This window comes from Chiloscyllium plagiosum, chromosome 1 (genome assembly GCF_004010195.1).
Source record: "Chiloscyllium plagiosum isolate BGI_BamShark_2017 chromosome 1, ASM401019v2, whole genome shotgun sequence".
Taxonomy (NCBI): domain Eukaryota; kingdom Metazoa; phylum Chordata; class Chondrichthyes; order Orectolobiformes; family Hemiscylliidae; genus Chiloscyllium; species Chiloscyllium plagiosum.
The window spans coordinates 115,509,624-115,536,041 of NC_057710.1; the positions used below are offsets into that span (position 1 = coordinate 115,509,624).

At 40.1% G+C, this 26,418-nt stretch overlaps 1 protein-coding gene across 13 annotated transcripts in view; it reads right to left on the reverse strand.

Annotated features, from left to right (window-relative positions):
* LOC122551995 (prominin-1-A-like) overlaps nucleotides 1-26,418 on the reverse strand; it is a 281,448-nt gene that overhangs the window by 158,990 nt on the left and 96,040 nt on the right. For 9 of the 13 annotated variants that reach the window (XM_043694569.1, XM_043694610.1, XM_043694560.1 and 6 more), the window contains 5 exons: nucleotides 20,585-20,643; nucleotides 18,302-18,328; nucleotides 11,135-11,340; nucleotides 389-509; nucleotides 230-293 (listed from right to left, as the gene is read on the reverse strand). In XM_043694569.1, coding sequence (XP_043550504.1) covers nucleotides 230-293; nucleotides 389-509; nucleotides 11,135-11,340; nucleotides 18,302-18,328; nucleotides 20,585-20,643 — 477 coding nt within the window. The remainder of the gene's footprint in view (nucleotides 1-229; nucleotides 294-388; nucleotides 510-11,134; nucleotides 11,341-18,301; nucleotides 18,329-20,584; nucleotides 20,644-26,418) is intronic. The other 4 variants (XM_043694612.1, XM_043694582.1, XM_043694585.1 and 1 more) reach the window with 1 other exon arrangement.

The following is a 26,418-nucleotide window of genomic DNA, read 5'->3' on the forward strand; positions in this document are numbered from 1 at the left end:
TAACAAACTAACATTTTTGAGAGTGGCATTGGCAGTTACATCGATAATAACTAAAACTATTGTAACGAACAAAAGATTTTCTTCATGAAAACTAATATGCCAACCCACTTTGAAGTTATCCTGTATTATAACTAATGTTGAAGGCATTTTGAGGACTAACATGAATAATGTCCAATAAAACAGAAGGTTATCTGTTTATTTAGCAGAACGAAACAAAAAGATTACTTACTGTTAATATCGGAGAGTGCTTTGTTCTTAGCAATGCTGTATTGTTGTGTGATGTAATTTAGTTGCTGAAATAAAAAGACATTACTTGCTTTTGTGAAAATTACATTTCATTAGAAGTACATAAAATCTTAACAATGTACATCGTTGAAATCTTCCTTACCATTGGCGTGTAATCAAGCAGAGCGTGTAGGTCTTGGAAATTACTGTTGACCAACTTCTTAACTCTTTTAACTTGGTTGGTGAGATTTTGGTTAGCAGCAAACATGCACAGTGTTCCAGCCCTGATTTTTATATTTAAAAGAAAAGTTACTTAAAGGAGAATCAACAAACTAAGTGCCCTTAAAGCAGAGTATTGTGCCAAAATCAATATTAAGCCATTTATTTGACAATTTGTATTTTAATTTTGAACTTTAACAATAAAAATCACTAACAAAAGATTATTGAATTGCTGAATGAGTACCTTTTCACAAGTACATTCTTGTTAGCCTCAAAATATTTTAATTTTGAACGCACATTTTCCCACCATAGCATTCCAAAGAACAGGAAAGTTAAAGCACAATTACATATGTCTGAAAAATCTGGAAATTAAGCAACTTCCATGTTAAGGCATGAGTAATTTCTCTCAAGGCTTTTGTGCCATTTGTTGCCATGAAATAAAATAACCAGTTCTATGCAAAATTATCAACATGAAGATAATTAGAGATGTGGTTCCTCGTAAACATTGTTTCTTTACACAGCTACACTTACAGCAAATATGGAATTTCAATCCAAAGAATCAATAAGGGACACAAGGCAACTAGTGCTCACTGACACACATAATAGAAGTGTTTAAGAAAATCTTTGGAAATGTAATAATCATCTTGATTGAGAAAAGTAAGTTATTTCATCCATTTTAATTACATTGCAATAAAATAAAGCTAACAATATTATAATGTCCTGTGCACTAGTTGGATTGTACAGTGTGATTTTTAAAAAATGAATATTTAGATTTTCCACCAGCATAATTTCCATACAATTGGACTTACATGCCATTTGATTTTAATTCCAGTGCAGTGTTCATTTGCAGCAACAGGTACACACAAAAGAAAGCTAGCTTGATTGCTCTAAATATTTAAGTAGAAATATGTTGCTTTAACTAGTGGAATCATCGTGTTGTGTTCACCACTGTGGACGCTAATGTGAACCCAGTCATATTTAGTCAATTGAGCTGAACAAATATCAAATCCAAAATTCAATCGTAGGGTTTGAAAGTACTAATTACTATTTGGTTCTACATTGAAAATCAGTCAAGGACCCCCATGTTAAGAGAAAATAACCAGATTTTGTAGCATGAGCAAATGTTAAATAAAATAGCCAATGCACAGATCAGTAGCAATGATTTACCAACAATTGTTAATTTGACCCCAGCAGTGTTGAAAAGAAGATTAGCTCCATGGTGTAGCAAACATTTGGAATGGCACAAATTTATGCAGGTCAGAAAAATCTCTAATCCATGTGTATTTTGTGCCTCATTGATCTGGAAAGTAACAATGGCTAATTATTAGTGGCATCATTATATCAGTTTAGGATTTGGGCGTCAATGGGAATAATTAGATTATGTGTCAAAAGTGTGGTACTTTTAATAATTTTATATCCTACAACATAACATCCTATATATAGTAAATTATTTATTTCTACACAAATACATGTGCACTACAATGCTGCCTAACAGTCACTTCACACTTTTGAACAATGAAGAAAGTGAAACATCATAATTGCAGCAGCATCCATAATCCATCATTGTGCTCCTTTCATGATACTGAAGTAATATTAGTCGAACCACTTGTCCAATTCTGTAGTATGAAACAAGGTATTCACCTTATTGCAACATAATTCAATGTAGATGGTATGTCTATAATTTTATTTATTTATGAATAGGACAGACAATTGTCATACATCCAAAATACTTTCAATGGAATAATCATACTACAAATTTGACTGGCATTATATAATGTCATTGCTCTCTTGAAACAACACTGGTTGAAAAACCTACTTTACATACTAGCAGTTTCCATACTATATACACTTAGGGGTATGAAATGGCTCGAGTCTCCTTGCAGCCTGGAAATTACCATGGTAACATTGAGGCATAATACAAGAAAAGCCTTCTCTTTTTCTTTTTCATCTTCCTAACATTCAATCAGACAAGCCCATCGCTTAAAGCTGCCCTAATGAGTGCTGTCCATGAAAACGTTAAGAACTCTCTACCCAGCACCAATGTTAGAAAGATTGATCATTGTTGTGGAAAATAATTTAATCTGGTTCATTTCTCAAGCAATGAAACTCAACTATGCCCACAAATTCACCAGTAGTCTCAAGGAAACATTTAAATTAGTTAAAATTTCAGGGCCTGTTTGTTGAAAAGTTGCCTGTTTACAAGATGCACATTCTATTAAAACATGCATTTCCTCAGCCATTTGGTATAATGTAGATTCCTCAAATCACCACATATCCTACAGCACTTATTTTGGCATTAATACTAAAACAACAATGACAAATGCATGGGTAACAATTATTTCAGAGAAAATTTATTCATTTTTCTATCAACGATCAGTTTATCCTAGTTATGTTTCTTAGCTTCAAAACATACTGTTCTTTCTTCATTGCCAATTCAATGTTCAAAGTACCAGCATTAAATTGCATGCCTTTTAATATGTTCAAAGTTAGGGTGAAGATTTGTAGCTTGGGTGCTCGTTGTTGTGGTTCTGTTCGCCGAGCTGGAATATGTTAATATGTTATTGAATCTTTTTGTCGAGGAAAACTAACAGTTGGACATAAACGGATGTTAACAAAGCCCACATTATTAATTCAATAACCGTCTAGTTAAGAGATTAAAATTAGGCAAATCATAATCACGTCTAAATTCTTAGAAAGACATCTTTGTTCAAGTTTTGTAAAGCAAGGAAAGACTGTATCCACAGGCTTTCAAGGTCATCTGCACTATCACAACAGAACAAAGAGTCTTTGAAGAACAGTGAGACATAAAAGAACACAAAGGTTCTTTCAGAGAAAATGTTCCCATGTATTCCACTTTACGCTATTTTAGTGTAGTAATAACTTTGCTTATCACAGAAAGAAAATCCTGCATCTTATATTCTAAACGCATTCTACTTTTGGGATGGTGACAAATTAGTCTTTTATCTGTCAATCAAGGAAGTATTACATTTGCTAAATAGTCATGCAATAACCATTTTCCTGAAGTAGTTAAAATCAAAACCTAAAGCTTTCTTCTCACATTAGCTCAGAACTGCATGAAACATACAATTTAGCATTACCAAGTCCTAAATAAATGCTGCTGATGTGATATGCAGAACACATTACATTTAAAGTTATCACGCAGAAATCAAAGGGTTAGGAGTGATCAGAGGTTTGATCAGGAAAGTGCATAATAGGAACAATTGGTCTGTTATAGGCCATAAGCATTTTCAATCATCTTCAAAGAGAAATACGAAGTGGATGATCCATCACTGCCTTCCCCTAGGACCCTACCATCACATCTGTAGTCCGAAAGTGTTAACATCAGTACTAGCTGTGTATTCAGCCAAGCGTTTTGTATGCATATACAGACATACACCTGCACACACACATACATACACATGCCATCTTTAGCTATCACTGAAATTCAACTCACTGTTAGGAGTCCTGCAATAACAAGATTTTTAATTATTTTAACCATTACATGAGATTACAACTGGCCGCTCTTTAAGAAAGATACCTTCTTTTCTCCCGCCAGCTTGTTCTGAAACTTGAACAGCTTCCAAACGGAATCAAATCCTTATAATTAACTTGTGCTGACTAATTTTTCCCTCTATTGTTTATCTCCCAGGCAACCTGGTCACATGATCATTTACTGAAAGTTAGATGCTTTATCATGAAATCATATCCCAGATGAACAGAGAGGTCATCACACAAAGTAAAATGCAGGCTTTTTCTCCTAGAAGTGCATTGGGAACAACACTTTTTGAAAGCTGCAAATAGCCCTCTCTTCATTTGGTTCTCAGACAGTGATTCTAGACCCTAACTGCATTAACAAAAGTTTTACTTCTGTTACCAGTTTCTTTTGCTAGTTACCTTGAAACTTTATGCCCCCAGTTTGCTATTAATACACCAAATAACACTGTTCTCCTCATCCAGTCTGTCCAGAATCCTAATTTCTGTAATAATTCTTGAAATAACTCCACAGAAGCTGGTATCCCATTATCATGCCTTCGTTTATTTACACATGAACAGTCCTTGACGTTAGTACTGCCCCTTCAGGGTCAGCTATCTGAGTGGTGGTATCTCTGACACCAACCCCACCCCACCCCCCCCCACCCTTTTATAATGTCTGCCAGCCTGATTAACAGCCCCAATCAAGGACTTCATATTCTAAGAGGTCTAAACTGGCTGATCTCATTACAATCACTACATCCCTCTCCCTCTCAGTCCCTGGACACAGGCTGGTCCTTTTTCTTGAAGCTCCTCCTGGGGCATTTTAGCACTGGGTCGGCATCCAATAAGGTGTGGGGAGGGGATTGTGTGTGCAGGGGGTGGAGCTTGACGCTTGTGCCAGGGCCACCTCAGTAGAATTTCACACCAAACCCCCTCAAATATATGAATGAGTTAGCCTAGACCCTAACTTTTATCTTATTTAAAAGCAAGTGTAACGTGCTGTATTCCAGATGTAATTCGATTGGTTACACTACTTAGCTTTAAGCAAAACACATTTTATCCTGATAGATCTTTTCACATGTGATTTTGGCAAAGAGAATTCAAGCTTTTAGGCTGTAGTAGAGACAGTGAGAGCGCGAGAGAGAGAGGGACATTTCATAGTCAATTTCCAAACCCAACAACTGTTGAAGCCAAACTAAAACCCAGCTTTAAGAAAAATCCCTAGGCCTTACGAGCTCATTACTTTATTTGCTTGGAACAGACCGCTCTTCATCTCTTTCTCAATCTCTCATCATAAAAAAAACAAGATAAAATATGTCTCTTAAAGCCATAGTATTGTACATACTCTTCTTCCAGTGGCAAAGGCATTGAGGCAGCTACATCCATCTTATCTGCCTATGATTCTGAGGAGTCATCAGCGTTTGACAGAGAAGGCGAACCCAAGGGTTCCAGCAGACTTTCCAAGGGGCAGGATACATTTTGCTCCTGCACTGCTTGCAATTTCATGGCTTTCATATGGTCCATATGTTTCTCAGGACTGCCGCATTACCCAAACTTTATACATCACTAGTCCTGACCTTAGGTCAACCATGCCCCTTACCCATGCAAGGCCATTTCCATGATTCTTACAGAAAACTTTATCCCATATCAAACTATCGTTCTCGTATAGCAGAGTCTACTATCCACTATTGGAATTTCTGATGCCGCTTCACCCTCACCGAGGTCTGGGAAAATCGGTCTTAGCCTGGTGCAGCGTCTCCCCTCCAATAGCAACACTGCCAATGCTATCCCTGTACTTGCATGGGATGGCCCTATAGTCAAATCAGATCCATGGCCGCTTAGTATCTAGCGAAGCTGTAGGCTGTCTCTTCAAGCCAGCCTTCAAAGTTTGAACTGCTGTTCTTGCCAGTCTCTGACTGATGGGCGGTATGGAGCTATCCTTATATGTCAAATTCCATTCAACTTTAGGAAATATTCAAATTTCCTGCTAGTAAACGATAACCCTTTACCTGTGACCAATATTTCTGGAACTTCACGTATTAAAAAAGATTTGCGCAGTTTTTCTATCACCATTCCTGTGATTGGTGTGCAGACCTTATGCACATTTGACCACTTTGAGTGGGTATCTATAATAACTTTGAAAACTGAACCCACGAAAATACCTCCATAGTCAACGTGCAACCAAGTCCAAGGTACACCTGGTCATTCCCTGGATGTGGGGAGCTGCTGGTGGTAGTTTTTGTCCTTGTTCGCACTCTGGGCACTGCCCCACCAATGCAGCAATGTCTGCATTCAAGCCCGATCATCAGACATAACTTCTCACCTACGTCCTCATTTTGGAGACCCCTGGATGGCCCTAGTGGAGTTCACCACATATTTGGCAGTGAGATTTGCTTGGGATAACCACTCTTGCTCCCCAAAAAATATGCCATCCTCCACTGTGAGTTGGTCTCTCCGATCCAAAAAGGTTTTAGTATTTGGTGCCTCAGGGAAAGCGAGACTCCTAATAACAGAAAAAAAAACTGTGCCTCACAGGATGTAAGGAGAATTACTTAGTGCTTTTCATTTACCACAATGTTGTTTGGGGAAAAAAATATATTCTTTCCACATACTGTTCCCACTCCTCGATGGCAGGGTCAAACAAGTCAAGCTTCCCAAACAAAGACATGATGTAAGAAATGCTTACCCCAACTCAAAGAAGACTGTTGCAAGTGGATTTCTGCATGCATGGTGCTTTATTGTTGTTGCCACTGAAATAACTTCAGAGAGGCTGGTATGCAGTCACAAATCACCTTTTATTTAGACATAAACAATTGCTGATTTTAGTACTGCCTCTTCAGAGTCAGCTATCAAAGTGACAGTATCTTTAACACTCCACTTATTACCTGTCACCCAGGGGTGCCTGATTGAACCAGATTAGCAGCGGCAATCAGGAGATTCATATTCTGAGGTCCAGCTGGCTGCCCTCATTATAGTAACTACAATTCTCATTAATCTTTCCTGCACACTTTCTCGTACCTTCTCATCCTTCGTAAAATATGATTCCTAGAAATGGATACGATTGAGGTCCCGTTTTTAAAAAAAAAGTTTAACATAGCTTCTCTACTTTTGTCTGGAATTGATAAAGCCTAGTATACAATATGTTTTATTAATCATTATCTCAAATACCACAGCCTTCAATGATTTATGCACATGTAATCCCAGAGTTCTTTTGCTGCTGCACCCCTTGTAAAGTCTCTCTGTTCTTCCTACCAAAATTAACAACTTCACACTTTTATGTATTTCTAATCCAGATTGTCTCAAGATAAACTTGCAGGCTGAGACAGTAGTTAGGAAGGCAAATGCAATGTTGGCATTAATCTTGAGAGGACTTGAATATAAAAGCAGGGGCGTACATCTGAGGCTTTATAAGGCTCTGGTCAGACCATATTTGTAGTGTTGTGTGCAGTTTTGGGACGCATATTTCAGTAGGGATGTACTGGCCCTGGAGCAGGTCCAGAGAAGGTTCACAAGAATGGTCCCAGGAATGAAAAGCTTAACGTTTAAGGAACGCTTGAGGACTCTGGGTCTATACTCGATGGAGTTTAGAAGGATGAGGGGGACCTGATTGAAACTTACAGAATACTGAATGGCCTGGACAGAGTGGATGTTGGGAAGATATTTCCATTGGTTGGAGAGATGAGAACCTGAGGACACAGAGTAAAGGGAAGACCTCTTAGAATGGAGGTAAAGAGAAACTTCCTCAGCCAGAGAATGGTGAACCTACGGAATTCACTCCTACAGAATGCTGTGGTGGTCAGGTCACTGAGTATGTTTAAAACAGAGATAGATAGGTTTTGATTGTCAAGCGAATCAAGGGTTATAGGGAGAAAGCGGGAGAATGGGGTTGAGAAACTTATCAGCCATAACTTTATGGCAGAGCAGACGCGATAGGCTGAATGGCCTAATTTCTGCTCCTGTGTCTTGTGGTCTTACTAGGTTTCATTTGCCACTTTTGTTTGCTTACTAATGTCTTACCCACCTCCCCAGATTCTGACTGTCAGACCATATCTCTCTTCCTGTCTAAGTGGTTGTTATTAATATGGACTAAGACCACTGGCTGCAACATTCAATGGTGTTTTTTGGAGACACCCTAACGTTGCATGAGGTCACTTTGTCATACCTCACTTTTTGAAACAAGCCTGGATATTTTCCAGATCTTACTGCATTTGAACATGACTGCTTCATTACCTGAGGAGTCACAAATGGTGCTGAACATTGTACAATTTTCAGCAAACATCTCCACTTCTGACCTTTTGATGGAAGGAAGGTCATTGGCAAACCATCTGAAGATGGTTCAGCAAAGGGCACTAACCTGAGATGATGTCCTGGAAATGAAATGACTGATCATCTTCCTTTGTGACAAGTATTACTTGAACCAGTGGAGAGTTTATCCTCCGATTCTCATCGATTCCAGTTTTGCTAGGACTTCTCAAGGCCATACTCAGTTAATAGTGATTTTGATGTCAAAGGCAATTGCTCTCACCTCAGCTCTGACATTCAACTTTTTAGTCCACATTTCAACTAAGGCTGTAGTGAGGTCAAGAGTTGAGTAGCGTTGATGGAATCAAACTGAGCATTAATGAGGTGTGCTGGATAGCACTGTTAACGACACCTTCTATCACTTTATTGATGATCAAGAATAGATTAGTGGGGCAGTAACTGATTAGGTTGGATCTGTCCTGCTTTTGTGTACAGGAAATATCTGGGCAACTTTCCATATTGGCAGGTAGATGCCAGTGTTGCAGCTGTACTGAAACAACTTCACCAAAGGTAAGCAAGATATGGAACATGTTTTCAATATTTTTTTCAAAATATTGTCAGGATCCATAGCCTTTGCAGTATCCAGTGCCTCCAACCATTTCATGATATCCCATGGAGTGAATAAAATTAGGAAAATTTTCATCTGGTTTCAAGATATTTATAAAAGAGCAAAAGTAGATTGACTGAAAGTTTGGTTTCCATTCAAGACAGGATGTGGTAAATATACAAAAAAAGATATTTGTTTTGAAAATTCCCTGAATATTCCAGCTTGAAAAGGAGAGTTAAAATTTAGTTGCAGAATTTTTCGGTAAGAATAAATGCCACAATTAATGACCTAGGCCCATACAACTGTTGATCATCAACAAAATGGAATGCTACATTATGTTCAAATCAGGGATCATGTTCTATAGCAACATTTGGTATACAGATCTTTCCTTCATAAACATATTTAAACAAAATGCATCATAATGTCATTTGTATATTTCAGAAAATTCTGTGATCTTGGTTTCTCAAAAATCTCTTCTTCATGTCCTCTTCACAACTTGCTTCCCTACTTATTTTTCTAATTTCAGCAAATTTGGCTACAATACAGACTTCCTCATCAAAATCATTAATGTAGATTGTAAATAGTTAAGGAGCCAGCACTGAACCGTGCTTTGATACTATAAGTGGAAAGAAAAATGTTTTACCTAAGATACATCCAATTCAGGCGAAAGTGATGGAAATTCTTTGTCCTGTTTCTAGTCGGCAGTAGAATACAGCCAATGAATTTGGCACTAATTAGTAATGTTACTCAGTCAGAAATCATATGACACCAGCTTATAGTCCAACAGATTTACTTGAAATCACAAGCTTTTGGAGCACAGCTCCTTCGTCAGGTGAAGTGAGGGAAGCAGTTCCCTCCACTTCACCCAATGAAAGGGCAGCGTTCCGAAAGCTGGTGATTTCAAATAAACCTGTTGGACTATAACTTGGTCACGTGCGACTTCCGACTTTGTCCACCCCAGTCCAACACTGGCATCTCCACATCATAGCAATGTTACTCAAGGAAGCATTTGCTACAATGAGGAAATAAACAGAAAGCTTGTCATAGGCCTAAATCATCTGTTTTTTGGGTTGGAATCCCTACTTCCACCTCAGATCAGATAATACATGACATTTTTACAGGGCAGCACGGTGGCTCAGTGGTTAGCGCTGCTGCCTTACAGTGCCAGGGATCCGGGTTCAATTTCAGCCTTGGGCAACTATCCGTGTGGAGTTTACATTCTCCTAGTGTTTGTGTGGGTTTCGGTCAAGTGCTCCAGTTTACTCCCACAGTCCAAAGATGTGCAGATTAGGTGGATTGGCCATTCTAAATTACCCAGTGTCCAGGGATGTGCAGGCTAGGTGGATTAGCTATGGGAAATGTGGGGTTACAGGGACAGGGTAGGGGGATGGGTCTGGGTGGGATGCTCTTCTGGGTCGGTGTGATCTGCTCCACACTGCAGGAATTCTATTAGATTCTTAATTTGATCAGATATTTTTGGTCCTGTCTTTGATGCAGGATCCTTTCCAACAGTTGCAGACAGTAGTCCTCTCAGGGTGCAGCAAAGAAAGTCTTCATACAAACACAGCCCCTTTTTCCAGCACGTTCTGCCATTTTCCAGTATTGAAACAAAGTTTAAACATCCCAAAGCATCGTTAAGAAGCTACAGAGAGAAGTAAAGCAATTGAGTACAAGGGTAGGTGGGTGATTGAAGGAGCTGGGTGACAGGTGACACAAGGGTAGGATGACAGCTGAGTGAGCAGGGAGGGTGGCAGATGAGTGATGAGATTGGGTGACAGACTAGTAACAGGATAGGTCAGGCCAGGGAGGCAGTTGGATCAGATAAGAGGGTTTGAGCAGTCAAGTGCTCCAGTGGGAAGTCGTAGGAAGGGAATCAGTTAAACAATTATCCAGAATATACAAGAGAATTTTTCTGTCTAACGTTTACTGCTAAGTAAGAAGAGTTAACCAGATAAGTAGTGTTAGAAACTTTGGAGAATTCCAATTAAACACAGTTTAATTGTGTTTTGGACAGTTCCAGATACAGAAAATTAAATCTCAGGGAATTCCCACATAGTCAGTGCAGGTAGACTTCTGAGGGGTACGGACATGTATCTTTCAGATAATTGGAGGACTAGAAGATCTAAGCCACATTGTATAAAGTGTTCCCTGGGTCAAACGCAGAACTTTAGTCAACATCTTGTTTGCTGACACTGGCATGCGTACCTGAAATGGAAAGAGTTTCAACAGAAAATGAAAAAAAAACTTCTCATGTTTAAAAAAAATTGTGGGGAGAAATTAAAGCAACAACAATGTAAGGTATTATTAGGCCTTTCAATGCAGATTTTAACAAGCAACTGTTAGCAATAGGTTTCTATTCAAACTTACGTTATAATTATGGTAACAAAAAACAGGGTTGTTGCAAAGCAGCTTCTTCTACAATCTGCATTTTTCTTCTGTCGTTGATGCAGCTCCCCTCCACAGTTGTCACAACAACGACACATGCAGAAACAGAGGCCCAAAAGAGGCATGAGAAGTATAAACACAATTCCCAGAGTCGCACAGATGATGAAACCAATCTCATAGTAAATTATCTGTTACAAAAAGGGAAATATTTAATAGACTTGGATCATAAAATTGATAAAACTCCCCAAAGGTTAACATACGATTTACAATAAAACATAAATTCAAGAATCAGATTATATATTAAATATTGCACATGCAACAATTTTAGACTGCTAATTATGCTTGGAGAAAAGCAGTTATTCAACTTTGTACAATAGAAACATAGGGAATAGGAACAAGTGTTATTGTCCCTTAAGCCTGTTCTGCCATTCAATGGTATTACATTGAACAGTCCTTTGATTCCACTTCTGTACCTCTGTTCCAGTTCCTAATGTTATTATTGAGGATAAAACTAGCAATTAAAGATTTAAATTCTCACAACATCCATAACACTCTACAGCAATACGTTGTTGCATCCCATTTGTATGAAAAAGTGTTTCTTGATTATATTGCAATTTTAAGGTCATGCAGTCTTGTTCCGGAATCTCCACCAAAGAAAATAATTGTCAGGAAGAAATGGGTTATCTTGAAACCAGTTGGGGCGAACAATGGGTCAGTGCTAGGAATTCAACTATTTGTAATGTGTGGTAATGAGTCAGATGAAGGGACAAGATATAATGTAGCCAAAGAGAACAAAATGAACTCCCCCTAACTATGCTGCACCAAGAGACACCTACGAGATTTAAGGTACACTCTGCAGAAGCCTTGATTGGAATCCCCTGAAAGATTCTTTTTTAACAGAAAAAGTAGGAGAGGAGTGGCAATCTCCACTCCTCAGAAAATTCTGTCCTTTAAAGTGTCAGCAAATGAGCGCAGATAGGTTAAGTGAGTCGCAATATTTTAGAAAACGTGGAAAAATGTGAGATTAGCAACTTTAGTAGGAAGAGTCAAAAAGCAGAATATTATTTAAATGTGAGAGACTGTAGAATGCTATGATCTACATGTAGATTGCTCTACATGAGCAATTTACATGGCCTCACATATGAATCACAAAAGTTAACATACAGATACGCCAAGTAATTAGACAGGCAAATAGAATGTTGGCATCAAATACAAATGCAAAAGGTCATAAAATGACAACTGCACAGGGCTCTGGTCAGGCCATACCTGGAGTACTGCATACAGCTAAGACTTCCTTAAGGAGGGCTGTACTTACATTGGAGGCAGTTCAATGAAGATTCCCTAGGCTAATTCATGGGATAAAAGGATTGCACGAGGAAAGGTTGAGCAATTTAGCTCTGCACTTATTGGAGTTCAGATGAATGGGACACGGTCTTACAGAAACTTTATAGGGCTCAGAGTGATTTTGGGCTGTGGTGAGATGGGTGGCAGAATTAGGTAACAAGTGCGATGAGACCCATGTCAATATGGGGATTATCTCACTCCATCTTTTTGATTTCTCACAAGAGACACGGCGAGATTCTTGCTAGGCAATGGTGAAATACCAAATGAAAACTTCTGCTTGTTGTTAATGCTTGTTAATGCCACAACCTGCCTTATTAATATTCAGACTCCAATTTTGCCATACTTGCCAAATCAGCTAGTCGACAGGAAAGTTTGACATTGAAATCACAGCAAGCAAATAACAATTGAACTTTCTGCTTGTCCAAACATCCTCCATGTTGGAGATTGGGCATCAACAACTCAGGGCATACTCAATAGGCACTGGCCGCACAATGGACATTGGCAACCAACAGGTACCATCTTCCAAGAATCCTCACAGCACATCTCCAAATTACCTATAATTCATTTCTGCATTTCAATGCTGCATTACAAGTTGCACTATCATTGTAGTGTGGTTGCACGGACACAATGCTCTCAGAAACACACACACCCAGGTTACAGTCTACACCAGGCTGTATCTCTTTGCTTCTTGTCATAGCATTCATTCACTCTGAGCCCATCTGGATGCTCGTGCCTTGCCTGCTCATCCAGAGATGCCAAATTAATGTTTCTGGTGTCTTACCTTGTTGTTTGGCACACAGACAAAGCCAAAAGTTTTACCATAGTTGTCAGCAGGCCTCAGTGAAGTTAAGGGGAAGAGCCTTTGCTCCTCAAGAGCATCCTCTGATACCAGTTCAAGCCTGGCTCAAGATGGTCACAGTCAGGTTCTCCTCAGAAGAGATGCAGAGCTGACTGACAGGGAGCAAGTAAATCGACAGTGCAGGGGGCATGCAGAGTTAATGGCATTGGGGTTAGGGTAGACGAGACTGAGTAGGGAAGATGCTACAGGTAACAGAGAGAGTGGTAGTGCATGAACCTTGGTGCGAAATGAATGCAGTCATAGAAAATGAGTGAGTGTTGTATATTAGAGAGAAGATGGTGGACCCTACCCTCAAAGACTGCAGAAGGACAGTGACCTTCTTCCTGGAGCGCTAAACATTCCTCCAGGTGGCTGAGACAATTTAACCCCAGTGGCATCCTTGGACCAGGCTGACATGGTCTAGTGTCAAGTTACCATTGGTCCTGGGGGTGGGAGCAAGTCTCACAACTGCATCATTCAGCAAGATTGCCAGGTCTCAGCCCACAAAACAGAGTATCGATTTCTTCTTGTCTGCCATGTCTGTGGCTCATGGCAAGGCAACTCCAGACTGACATACTGGTCCAGGTGCACAATAGGATTTTAAAGATGGTGTGGGAAAAGAGATGCCCAGTAAATTCTGAGGGTTGTGTGAACATGGTAAGATGGGTTGAAAATCAGACAGAGTCACTATAGTAGCTTAGTAGGTAATTAATGATGCAGGTTTAGTACGATTGGGTGAGAGAACTTACTTGCCTTTGTGGTGACAAACCCTCCAAAAATCAAAATTTGATTCAGACTTAGCCAAAACAAAAAACTTTAAGAATTAGCACATAAGATTCTGATGAGACTCCACAGCTAGATGCTGAGAGGGTGGTTCCCTCAGGGGGAATTAAGAACTTGGGCAAAGTTTTAACGTAAAGTGTGTCGCATCTGGGAGACAGATTAGGAGGAATTTCTTTCCTCAATGGATCACACAATCATAGAATCCTACTATGTGGAAACAGGCTATTCGGCCCTACAATTCCACACCGATCCTCCATAGAGTAACCCACCCAGACCCATTCTCATACTACTCTACATTTACCCCTAACTAATGCACCTAACCTACACATCCCTAACACTATGGGCAATTTTAGCATAGCCAATTTACTTAACCTGCACATCTTTGGATTGGGGGAAGAAACGGAAGCACCCAGAGGAAACCCACACAGACATAGGGAGAATGTTCAAACTCCACACAGACAGTCGTCCGAGGCTGGAATCAAACCCAGGTCCGTGGTGTTGTGAGGCAGTAGTGCTAACCATTGACCCACCATGCCGCCCCAAATTAGTCTTTGGAATTCTCTTTCTCAGGTAGCAGAGGAGGTACATTAATCTACAAATGAGTCATAGAGATGTACAGCACGGAAACAGACCCTTCAGTCCAACCCGTCCACGCCAACTAGATATCCCAACCCAATGTAGTCCCACTTGCCAGCACCCGGCCCATATCCCTCTAAACCTTCCTATTCATATACCCATCCAAATGCCTTTTAAATGTTGCAATTGTACCAGCCTCCACCACATCCTCTGGCAGCTGATTCCATACACGTACCACCCTCTGCGTGAAAAAGTTGCCCCTTAGGTCTCTTTTATAGCTTTCCCCTTTCATCCTAAACCTACCCCCTCTAGTTCTGGACTCCCTCACCCCAAGGAAAAGACTTTGCCTACTTATCCTATCCATGCCCCTCATAATTTCATAAACCTCTATAACATCACCCCTGAGCCTCCGACGCTTCAGGGAAAACAGTCCCAGCCTGTTCAGCCTCTCCCTGTAGCTCAAATCGTCCAACACTGGCAACATCCTTGTAAATCTTTTCTGAACCCTTTCAAGTTTCACAATATCTTTCCAATAGGAAGGAGATCAGAACTGCACGCAATACTCCAACAGTGGTCCAAGCAATGTCCTCCCAACTCCCGTACTGAATACCCTGACCTATAAAGGAAAGCATACCAAACGCCTTCCTCACCATCCTATCTACCTGCGACTCCACTTTGAAGGAGCTATGAACCTGCACTCCAAAGTCTCTTTGTTCAGCAACACTCTCTAGGACCTTACCATTAAGTGTATAAGTCCTGCTAAGATTTGCTTTCCCAAAATGCAGCACCTCGCATTTATCTGAATTAAACTCCATTTGCCACTTCTCAGCCCATTGGCCCATCTGGTCAAGGTCCTGTTGTAATCTGAGGTAACATTCTCTGCTGTCCACTACACCTCCAGTTTTGGTGTCATCTGCAAACTTACTAACTATACCTCTTATGCTCATATCCAAATCATTGGGGTCATTAAATAGTGGAGCAGACTTGAGGGTCCAAAAGCCTATTCCTGCTTCTCTTCTTTACATTCCTATGTTCAATTTCACTACATCTACCCTCTCAGACCCCTTCTATTTTTAAACGTAGATGGGATTATCCCTCAACCTTCTAAATTCAAGGCAGTGTAAACATCACTTACACTCCTGTCCTGATAATTTAATCCTTTAATCAAAGGTGCCATTTTGATAAAACAAGCTGTACTCCTTCCAAATGCTCCATCCAGCATTCAATTTGATTTCAAAAATTATACACAACTTCTGAATCTCTCTCAAAAGAAAATAAAACAAAAGCAAAGAGATGCTGAAGCATAAATCAATTAGTGCTGATTCTTACTTTTTTGGCTAAATCTGAGTTGAACTGAGTTTTTTGGAGGGATCTCTATGAGGCCGAGAGTGCTTTCTCATCATATCTTACCAAACTCATCAGATCATATGTCTACTCCCCTATGGCACCCCCAACTTTGGATTCTAACCACATCTTACCACATGCTGTTCCTGGAACAACTTACCACTCAGTGGATATCCCAGAATGCACGGGCATCCCTTGTGTCTGCATCATCTTCAAAAGCCTGTTGTGCACCCAGACAAACACTGTCAGTCCAGAACTAACCTACACGATTCCCAACACTTGCCCAGACACCGCAGGAAGGGGAAAATCAGCACTCCACTTTATGGCAGGGTCCTGGAGGTCCTGCTGGATGGGGTGGTACAGAGGTAGAACTTCCTCTTCCCACAGAATGAGTAGAGGCCATGACACTAGACCATGCCAGCCTGGTCTGATTTGGAGATGCCAGTGTTGGACTGGGGTGTACAAAGTTAAAAATCACACAACACTATAACCTGGTGTTGTGTGATTTTTAGCCTGGTCTGAGGTTATCACACAGCTCAGTCATCTGGACAAAAGCATACCAAATAGGAAAATCAATGACCTGCTGAAATCTACCAGCATAAGTGCCACCATCTTCATTCCAATACCTCACAATCCTTCTCTGCTATTAACACCACTTCCCACCAAGCTCAATCTCTACCATACTCATTACTACCTACAACATCTTCCTTACTCACTATCACCAACCCAACCGCTACTCCATTAACCCTGTATGCTCTCAGCGCTGCCTACTCACTCTCTAGGGGTACCTTGCCACTTGCACTAACTGGAACAGCTGTGCCACCCCCTTTCATTCCATAATATCTACCCCACCCCCTCTCATTTCAGGAGGAAAGCAGCCCCCAATTGCATAGAAAAATTAAAGAAGAGTGGTTGGCTGCTCAACATTCAGCTCCTCCTCCTTAGGTGACGAGCATCTTGATTCTGACCATCCCAATTGGTTAACTGACTGTATCCAATCCCCTAGTCTGGTAATGAAGGCCTTGGCTTGCTGTGCTAGGACCCCCTGAGCAAAGGTACCCCTTTGGCTTCATTGAGGTCTGCTAACAACTATGACAAGCTTTCTATCTTGTAACTGCACTAAAAGGCAAGGCAAGACAGAATCAATATGAGCCTGTTATCTCTGGCTGAGGAAGAAAGCACCAAAAGACAAGGCAAGGGAATGCAAAGCATGGAAGGAATGCTGTGAGCATCCAGGTAAGGATTAGAGATAGTGGGCACTATGAAAGCAAACGAAGAGCCTAAGATGCAGCCTGATCCAGTTCATGAGCTGGGTGCATGGCCATGAATGTACAGTGTCGTTGTAGCATAATTTTGATGAAGTTGCCAACGCAGCTACAGGTGCAACATTCAAATGCAGAAGTATCCTATAAGTGGATTGGAAATGTGCCATGTAGGGAGGCTGGCACATGTTTGATGCCAATATCCATGAACGTGGGGTGTTCAGGCCTTGACATATCCATGCACAGTGTCCAACATGGAGATTCTCTGAAGCAAGGGACAAGCTGGTTTCACTAAGTACCTCCTCTGGCTTCCATGTCAAATCTCATGTACAATGAGGACATTTAGTAAGATAGGGAGCTGAATATTAATGAGGCAAGTTGGATGTTAACAAAGTGTTTACTGCTTGCCAAGGCATAGAACATAGAGCAAAATATTGAGATCAAAATTGCCAGGCTTTTCTTCTGATTCTGCCAAAAGTCTTGCCATAACCTAAATCCCTATTAGATTTCACTCTTACTGTCCAGCTGTGCTTCCATTAAAAAAAGCATACTTTCCTAACAAACCAAATCCTCAAATGTGGACACAATGTTTTTGGGAACTGGTGAACATAGTTAAGTTACTTGAACAAAAAAGGGAAGAACACGGTCAAATAAGACTGTGTTGGAAAAACTGAACTTATTTGTGAGAGCTCAAGCTTGCGCAGCTTCCTTACTTTCTACCCAATACACAACAATGTTATGAGTCACCTCAAATCAGCTAAGTGACCTGCCCTCTTGCACAGTACGTTCTAGATAACAATGGTTGACATAAATGAGCTCTACGTCTGCTAGTTTATTGGCGTAAAAGATCAATAGGTTAACTTGCAGTAGAATATTTAGATCAATAGTAGCTCATTTATTTTTAAACCAACAGCTTTGTGTCACAGCACCTTGATATATTAAAACTCTTATCAAAAAGTGAAAGATCATCCTTTAGAAATATTTGAGAAGGCATACATGTACCTGTAGAGTGAGAACAACGTTTTCTGGCTGGAGAGCCAAAGCAGAAGCATGCAAACAAATGAAATAATGCATGTAAAATAAAAAAGAAATCAGCAAATCATCATAAATGTTTGAAATGGAGCTATAATAATCACACAAATAAATTCACTTCAAAATGCAGGTTTGTTATTTAGTTAAAAAGGATTGCAAGGCTATTTATAATGAGTAGCAAACAGCATTTTTAAGCAGAAACATCACAAAACAGGTACATTTCTATAACATACACAAACTTTGGCCTGAATATACATTCTTCTTTTACCTTTGTGAAGCTCACCTCAAGTTTGGCCATTCCCTTCCTCAACTTTTTTCTCTTCATTTCTGAAGACTGGCCATCAATATTCACTATACGCCCACTGACTTCCACATCTTCCTTGATTACATTTCCTTAAATGCTTCTTTTGCACGGAGTCCATTTCATGTTTACAGTCACTCTGTGGCTCTGTCACAACTGCTCTGACAATGCACTTTCCATATTACTGTTTCCTTTTCTTTCAACTGAGAAATCACCCCTCCTTCCACACTTCCACCCCCAAAGGTACTCAGCAAGGTCTCTGACTGCTCCATTTTCTGTATTTCTGCTCTCAGCACCTCCTCTCTCTTCCAGAACTTTTATCCTCACCTTCGACATTTATGCCATGACCACCACTTCTGAGGGGATGACACCAAACACATCTTCCTTTCCATTTACAGCATTCTAAAAGGGACCATCTTTCTGCAATATCCTAGTCTAGACCTCCACCACACCTAACAAACCCCTTCAGTTCCCTGGCATCTTCCTAATGCAAGTACAGAGGGTGTAACATCAGCTTTGACAAAGGGTCAGTTAGACTCGAAACGTCAGCTCTTTTCTCCCCTTACAGATGCTGCCAGACCTGCTGAGATTTTCCAACATTTTCTCTTTTGGTGTAACATCTGTCCTTTTGTCACCTCCAGTCTCACTATCCAAGGTCCTATGTTCTGCTCCCAAGTGAAGCAGTGATTTATTGTATTTCTTTTAATTTAGTATACTGTGTTCGGTGCTTGCTTTGTGGTTCCCTGTATACTGGGATGATTAAATCCTACTTAGTTGACTGTGTTAAACAACATTTCTATCCAGTACACAAGTGCTCGTTGACTTTTCAATTACTAGTCAAAAAGTGTGACATTGGAAAAAGCACAGCACGTCAGGCAACATCCAAGGAGCAGGAAGGTTGACATTTTGGGCATAAATCCTACAGATGCTGCCAGACCTACTGAGATTTTCCAACATTTTCTCTTTTGGTGTAACATCTGTCCTTTTGTCACCTCCAGTCTCACTATCCAAGGTCCTATGTTCTGCTCCCAAGTGAAGCAGTGATTTATTGTATTTCTTTTAATTTAGTATACTGTGTTCGGTGCTTGCTTTGTGGTTCCCTGTATACTGGGATGATTAAATCCTACTTAGTTGACTGTGTTAAACAACATTTCTATCCAGTACACAAGTGCTCGTTGACTTTTCAATTACTAGTCAAAAAGTGTGACATTGGAAAAAGCACAGCACGTCAGGCAACATCCAAGGAGCAGGAAGGTTGACATTTTGGGCATAAATCCTTCATCAAGAATGTGTTGCCTGTTATTTTAATTCTTCACATTCTTCTCTAACTTTCATGTTTGAGCTTCACTCAGTGATCCAATGACACTCAAATTAAGGTTGAGGAATAACTCCTATCTTGACTGAGCATGGTACAGCATCTGGGCTCAAAGCCATTTTTAATAGTTTTAAATCTGTGGTCCCTATTTTGTTACCTTTTCTTCAACCAGTTTTTTTTATTATCTTCTATGTGTTTCTCTCTTTTCCTGTTTTTTGTTTAAAAGATAGCTATTCATGGTTCTGCCATTCACACCTCCTCTAGATATATCCTTTGCATCTTTACTTATCCCGTTACCAATCTTTTTCATTTTGTATTATCAACTCTTTTGTATAAAATTGTCAACCTCCTATTTTGTTCTTTTGGCTCCCATCATGCCCTTTTCACTTGCTTAAAATGCATTCATTGGCTAACCTTTCCAGTTACATTGAGAAGACTTTAGACTACAATTTTATTATTCGGTTTCACTCCCAACAAATACTATTATTTCCACCAGTATTTGCTTATATTTAGTATCAATAATACTAAATTTAATTTAACAAAAGACTTATGTTTAAAGCAAGTGCACTAACTAGCATTATCTTTACAACATGGTCAGATATTGTAGCTCATGGTGGTCTGTCTAGCCAACAATTACCTCTTGATATTGGTGTAGTACTTGTCCATAGTTCTGCTTTATTATCTCAATGATCAACTCTAAAACAAAAAAAGAAAGAAATTATTTACATTCAGGATTATGCTGCTTTGCTATAAAGAATTTGTATATTGATGCTAAGTTAATTTCAAAATAATACATCCATTCTGTATGAGCAAGGAGGTACTATCAGGCAGCATATTATTATACTGGTATGTCAAAGATGCATGTGAAAATATAGTCAATGCAAAAGTCAGCTCTTAGATATGGTATATTTAATAATATTTCAGCAATCACACATTGGGATCTGACTGTGGAAATCTTAGTGTAGTATCAATGTTGATTACGTTACAGAATAAGGCAACTTAGCCCTTCATGTCAATGCTCTATCATGCCAACTTAGTTGGCCCCATTCCCTATCCCTTCCCAAAAACCCTGCAAATCTTTCTCTTCAGGTGCTTATACAATTCTCTTCCATTCACTACCTCCACCACACTTTTGCACATTGCATTTACAACACGAAAAGGCTCTTCCTCATGTTGATTCTCTTAGATTGGTATCTTCTAGTTCTCGAATTCCCGGCAAATGGAAACAATTTCTCTTTAATAATTGTTTAGAGACCCCCTATCATGATTTTAAACATTTCTATCAAATTTCCTTCAACTTTTTCTTCTCCAACAACAGCAGATTCTCCAATCTCTCCATGCAGTTGCAGATCTCTCATCTCTGGAACCGTTCTTGTAAATCCTTTCTGTACCCTCTCCTTCATATCCACAGTACTGAGAGATAGTCTGGACACAATACAGTTGATGCCAAACTAGCATTTCATACAACTTTATTATAAATTTCTTGCTTGTAATTCTATGGCTTAAAGTGAAGATCCTGGATGATTTATAATTGTAATTTTTAAAAATTTGCGTGCCACCTTAAAAGATCTCTGCACACAGACTGCAATTGATTTCCACATGTCCTTTAAAAGTACATCTTTACCTCTCCTCAATCTTCCTACTAAAGTGCATCACTTCAGGCTTTTCTGAAATTAATTTCATCTACCACATATTCACACATTAACCTATGTGTTTTGGAGGTTTATCAATATCGCCCTCACAATTCTCAACACTTTAAAGTTTTATACCATCTATAAATTTTGAATATGGATTAAAGACTAGAAAATCAATAAATAATCAAGAAAAGCAACAAAGAAAATATGATCTTTTAGGAAACACAATTTGCTTCTCACTAATCACTGTTGTTTTTCCCTAATTAATGCATATTCATCCCAGTGACCATTCATTTTCATAGAAATTACTGAAACTTTTGAGCTTGACTGGGAGCTTCTGTGGAGACAAAACTGAGTTAATGTTTCAGGTCAATGACTTTTCATCAGAACTTGAAATAGTACTTTCTCTCTTTGTAACTGCTGCCATAGCTTCTGGGTATTTCCAGCATGTCCTGTTTATATTTCAAATTTCCAGCATCAGTAGTATTTTTTCATGTTGTATTGAGCAATTTTGTTGAATTATCATTTCTAAAAGATTTACCATCACTGAGTTACTCTGACAGTCTGGAGGTTGCTGGGGTCAGCAATAAACATTTATTTAAACAAAGGCATAATATTCACAATTCTCGAATTCTCCAAGTCATCACTGCATTTGAGAAGGATTAGAACATTGTGCAATTCCTCATTTTAAGCCCTCAGTTGCTTCGGATACATTCTGTCTGAAGATTTATCAACTTCAAATTCAATCAAGCTATCTAACACCTCCTCTACCTAGGTCATCAAGTGAGTCAACTATGTATCTTATAAGACTACAAGATATGGGAACAGATTTAGGCCATCAAGTGTGCTTCATCATTCGGTCATGGCTGAAAGGTTTCTCAATCCCATTCTCTGGCCTTCGCCATGTAACCCTTGATCTCCTAATTAATCAAGAACCTATCTATCGCTGTCTTAAATACACTCAATAACCTAGCCAGAACAGTCTTCTGTGGCAATGAGTTCCACACATTTACCACCCTCTGCCTGAAGAAGTTCCTCTCATCTCAGTTCAAAAGGGTTGTCCCTTCACGCTGTGCCCTCAAGTCCTCATCTCTCTTACTACTGGAAACACCTTCTCTACATCCACTTGAACCAGGCCCTCTCAGTATTCTGTAAATTTCAATGAGATCGCCCAAATCTTTCTAAATTCCATCAAGTACAGAACCAGAGTCCTTAACGAGAGCCCGTATGTGCTTCAGATTTTAAAAGCCTTTTCTCATTTAGAAAATAGTCTATGCCTCTATTCTTTTGACCAAAGTGTATAGCCTCACACTTACCCACATTGTATTCCATCAGCCACTTCTTATCCCACTCCCCAATCTATCCAAGTCCTTTTTCCTCCCTGCTTCCTCAACACTACCTGTCCCTCCACCTATCTTTATGTCATCTGTAAAGTAGCAACAATGCCTTCAGTTCCTTGTCCAGATCATTAATGTAAAATGTGAATAGTTGCAGCCCGACAGTGACCTCTGTGGAGCTCCACTAGTCATCAGCTGCCATCCTGAAAAGGACCCTTTTACATTTACCTTCTGTCAGTCAACTAATTCTCTATTCATGCCAGTACCTTGCCCCTAACGCCATGAGCTCATTTCTTAGTTAGCAGGCTTCTGTGCGACGCCTTGTCAAAGGCCTCCTGCAAACCAAATAGATTGCTCCACAAGCTCTCCTTTGCCTAACTTGCTCTTTACCAGCTCAAAAATACGAACAGATTTGTCAGGAGTGATCTCACCTTACTAAGTTGTGCTGACTCAGCTCTATCTTACAATGCATATTCAAGCACTGTGCAATTTCATCCTTAGTAAAGGATACTAAAATCTTATCAACAACCGAAATCAGGCTAACCGGATTATAATTTGATTTGATTTGATTTACTGGTGTCACATGTACCTAAGTACAATGAAAAGTTTTGTTTTATGAGCAGTACAGGCAGATCATAACATACAAGGACAAAATCACCATTGGGTGTTTAGATAGAGCAAGACATATATTGAGGTCTAAAAGTGCAGAACCGTTGTAAGAAATTTGAGAATAAGATCTGCTGTAGAGTACTCGCACGGAGTCACCTGGCATCACCACCATCTTGAACCCTTCCCATTTTCTGCTTCCCTCTCTTCTCAAAAAGAGGTGTTAAAATTAGCAATTTTCCAGTCTTTTGGGAACCTCCCTGACTCCAGTGATTACTGAAAATTCACCATTAATGCCTCCATAATCTCCTCAGCTATCTCTATCAGAACTCTGAGGTGTAGTCTATCTAGTCCAGATGATTTTTCTATCTTCAGAACTCTCAGCTTTCCTGGCACCTTCTCCTTTGTGTTGATCATTACAGACACCTTTGATGCAAAGCACCTACTCAGTTCTTCTGCTATTTCTTTGTTCCCTTTTAATAACACTCAATCTTATTTTCCAGCAGTCCAATGATCACTCTTATTTTTGTCTTCCCCTTCAGATATCGAAATATATTGTTGCAATCTTCTTTTATTTTACTAGCTATCTTACCCTCATTGCATCTTCGCATCCGTCTTTCATTTTTTTTCCAAGTTATCCTCTAGTCGTTAAAGGCTTCGCAATCCTCTGACTTACCATTAGTCTTCATCACTTTGTATGCTTTTCTTTTGCCTTTTTGCTGTCCCTGATTTCCCTTGTCAACCACGTTGCCTCATCCTCCCCTGCATATATTTCGTCTTCCTTGGGATGAACTTCTGCTGTGCTTCCTGAATTACCCCAGAAACTCCTGCCAATGTTGCTCCGCCATCTTTCGTACCAGGCTCCCCTTCCAATCAACTCTGGCCAGCAGCTCCTTCATGTCTCTGTAGTTGCCTTTACTCGATTGTAATACCATTACATTTGATTCCACCTTCTCCCTCTCAAAATACAGGGTGAATTCTATCATAATGTTAGCTCTGCCCAGGGATTCCTTCACCTTCAGCTCTCTAATCAAGTCTGCCTCATTACACATCACCAAATCCCGAATTGCCTTTTCTCATAAGCTGCTCCAAAAAGACCATCTTGTAGACATTCCACCAACTCTTTTTCTTAGAATCCTGATTTTCCCTGTCCGCATACATATTGAACTCCCCATGATCACTGCAATGAGACATTTCATATATACTTTTCATATCTCCTGATATCTTTTCTGCCCCACATCCTGATTATTGCTAGGTGGCTTGTACATAACTCCCATTAGGGTCTTTTTCCTTTGTGGTTCCTCAAATCCACCTACACAGATTCTACACATTTAGATTAGATTAGATTATTTACAGTGTGGAAACAGGCCCTTCGGCCCAACAAGTCCACACCGACCCGCCGAAGCGCAACACACCCATTCCCCTACATTTACCCCTTTACCTAACACTACGGGCAATTTAGCATGGCCAATTCACCTGACCTGCACATCTTTGGACTGTGGGAGGAAACCGGAGCACCCGGAGGAAACCCACGCAGACACGGGGAGAATGTGCAAACTCCACACAGTCAGTTGCCTGAGTCGGGAATTGAACCCGGGTCTCTGGCGCTGTGAGGCAGCAGTGCTAACCACTGTGCCACCATGCCGCCCTAACTCTGACTTTGTATCACTGTTTGCTATTGATTTAATTTCATTTTTTCTTAACAAGGCAACTCTGGCGCCTCTGCTGATCTGCCTGTTCTTTTGATAGGATGTGTGTCCTTGGATATGTAGTTCCTAGCCCCGATCCCCTTGCAGCCACATCTCTGTGATACCCACAACATTGTACCTACCAATTTCAATCAACGCTACAAGCTCATTTACCTTGTTGCGTGTACTGTGCCCATTTAAGTAGAACATCCTCAGTTGACTGTCCCCTTTCTCATAGTTGTTCCCTTATCTGATGTGCCTGAAGTTAGATTTCTGACCCTTTCCATCCTCTGCCCTGTTACTTGTTCTGGACCTTTAAACCCCTTCTGAGCCCTCTCTCCCTTTAACTAGTTTAAAGTCCTCGTGACCTTGATTCACCTTGATTTGCACCATCAGTTTGTCTACCTTATTTTGAATGCTTTATGCTTTAAGATACAAAGCTTTTAAGTTTGTTCTTCCATACTACCTCCTAGATCCTTTGACCTGCCTCGCTTGTTATCACACCTTCCTTTCCATGATTACTGACCAAATTTGAGGTAATTAATCTAGGGGGTCTGACTGCCTCCTACAACACAGCATCAGAGTAATTCTCTCCCTCCCTAGCATGTCATAATATTCAAAGCTCAGACACCAGTTCATCAACTCTGAGCTGGAGATCCTGTTTTAATGTCGAGTTTCCTTACACTTTTGTGATACAAAATAACATTCACACATTCTGTCCCTTCCTTTTATATTCTAGTAATAATCAATCCCATCACTAATCAACAATCCTACCTTCCCCTTTACCTTTGACTTTGGAATTTTCTATGCAACTGAACCTACCCCACTGTCTAGATTAGAGTGGTGCTGGAAAAGCGCAACAGGTCAGGCAGCATCCGAGGAGCAGGAAAATCGATGTTTCAGGCAAAAGCACTTCATCAGGAATGAGGCAGGACCCTCCAGGGTGGAGAGCCCATTTTATCTCTCCACCCCGGAGGGTCCCACCTCATTCCTGATGAAGAGCTTTTGCCCGAAACGTCGATTTTCCTGCTCCTCAGATGATGCCTGACCTGCTGTGCTTTTCCAGCACCAATCCAATCTAGACTCTGATCTCCAGCACTGAACCTAGCCTCTTCCCCACTTATTAATGTAAAGCCCTACTCACAGCTCTAGTTATGTGCTTTGCCAGAACTCTGGTCCCAGCATGCTTCAGATGGAGCCCGTCTC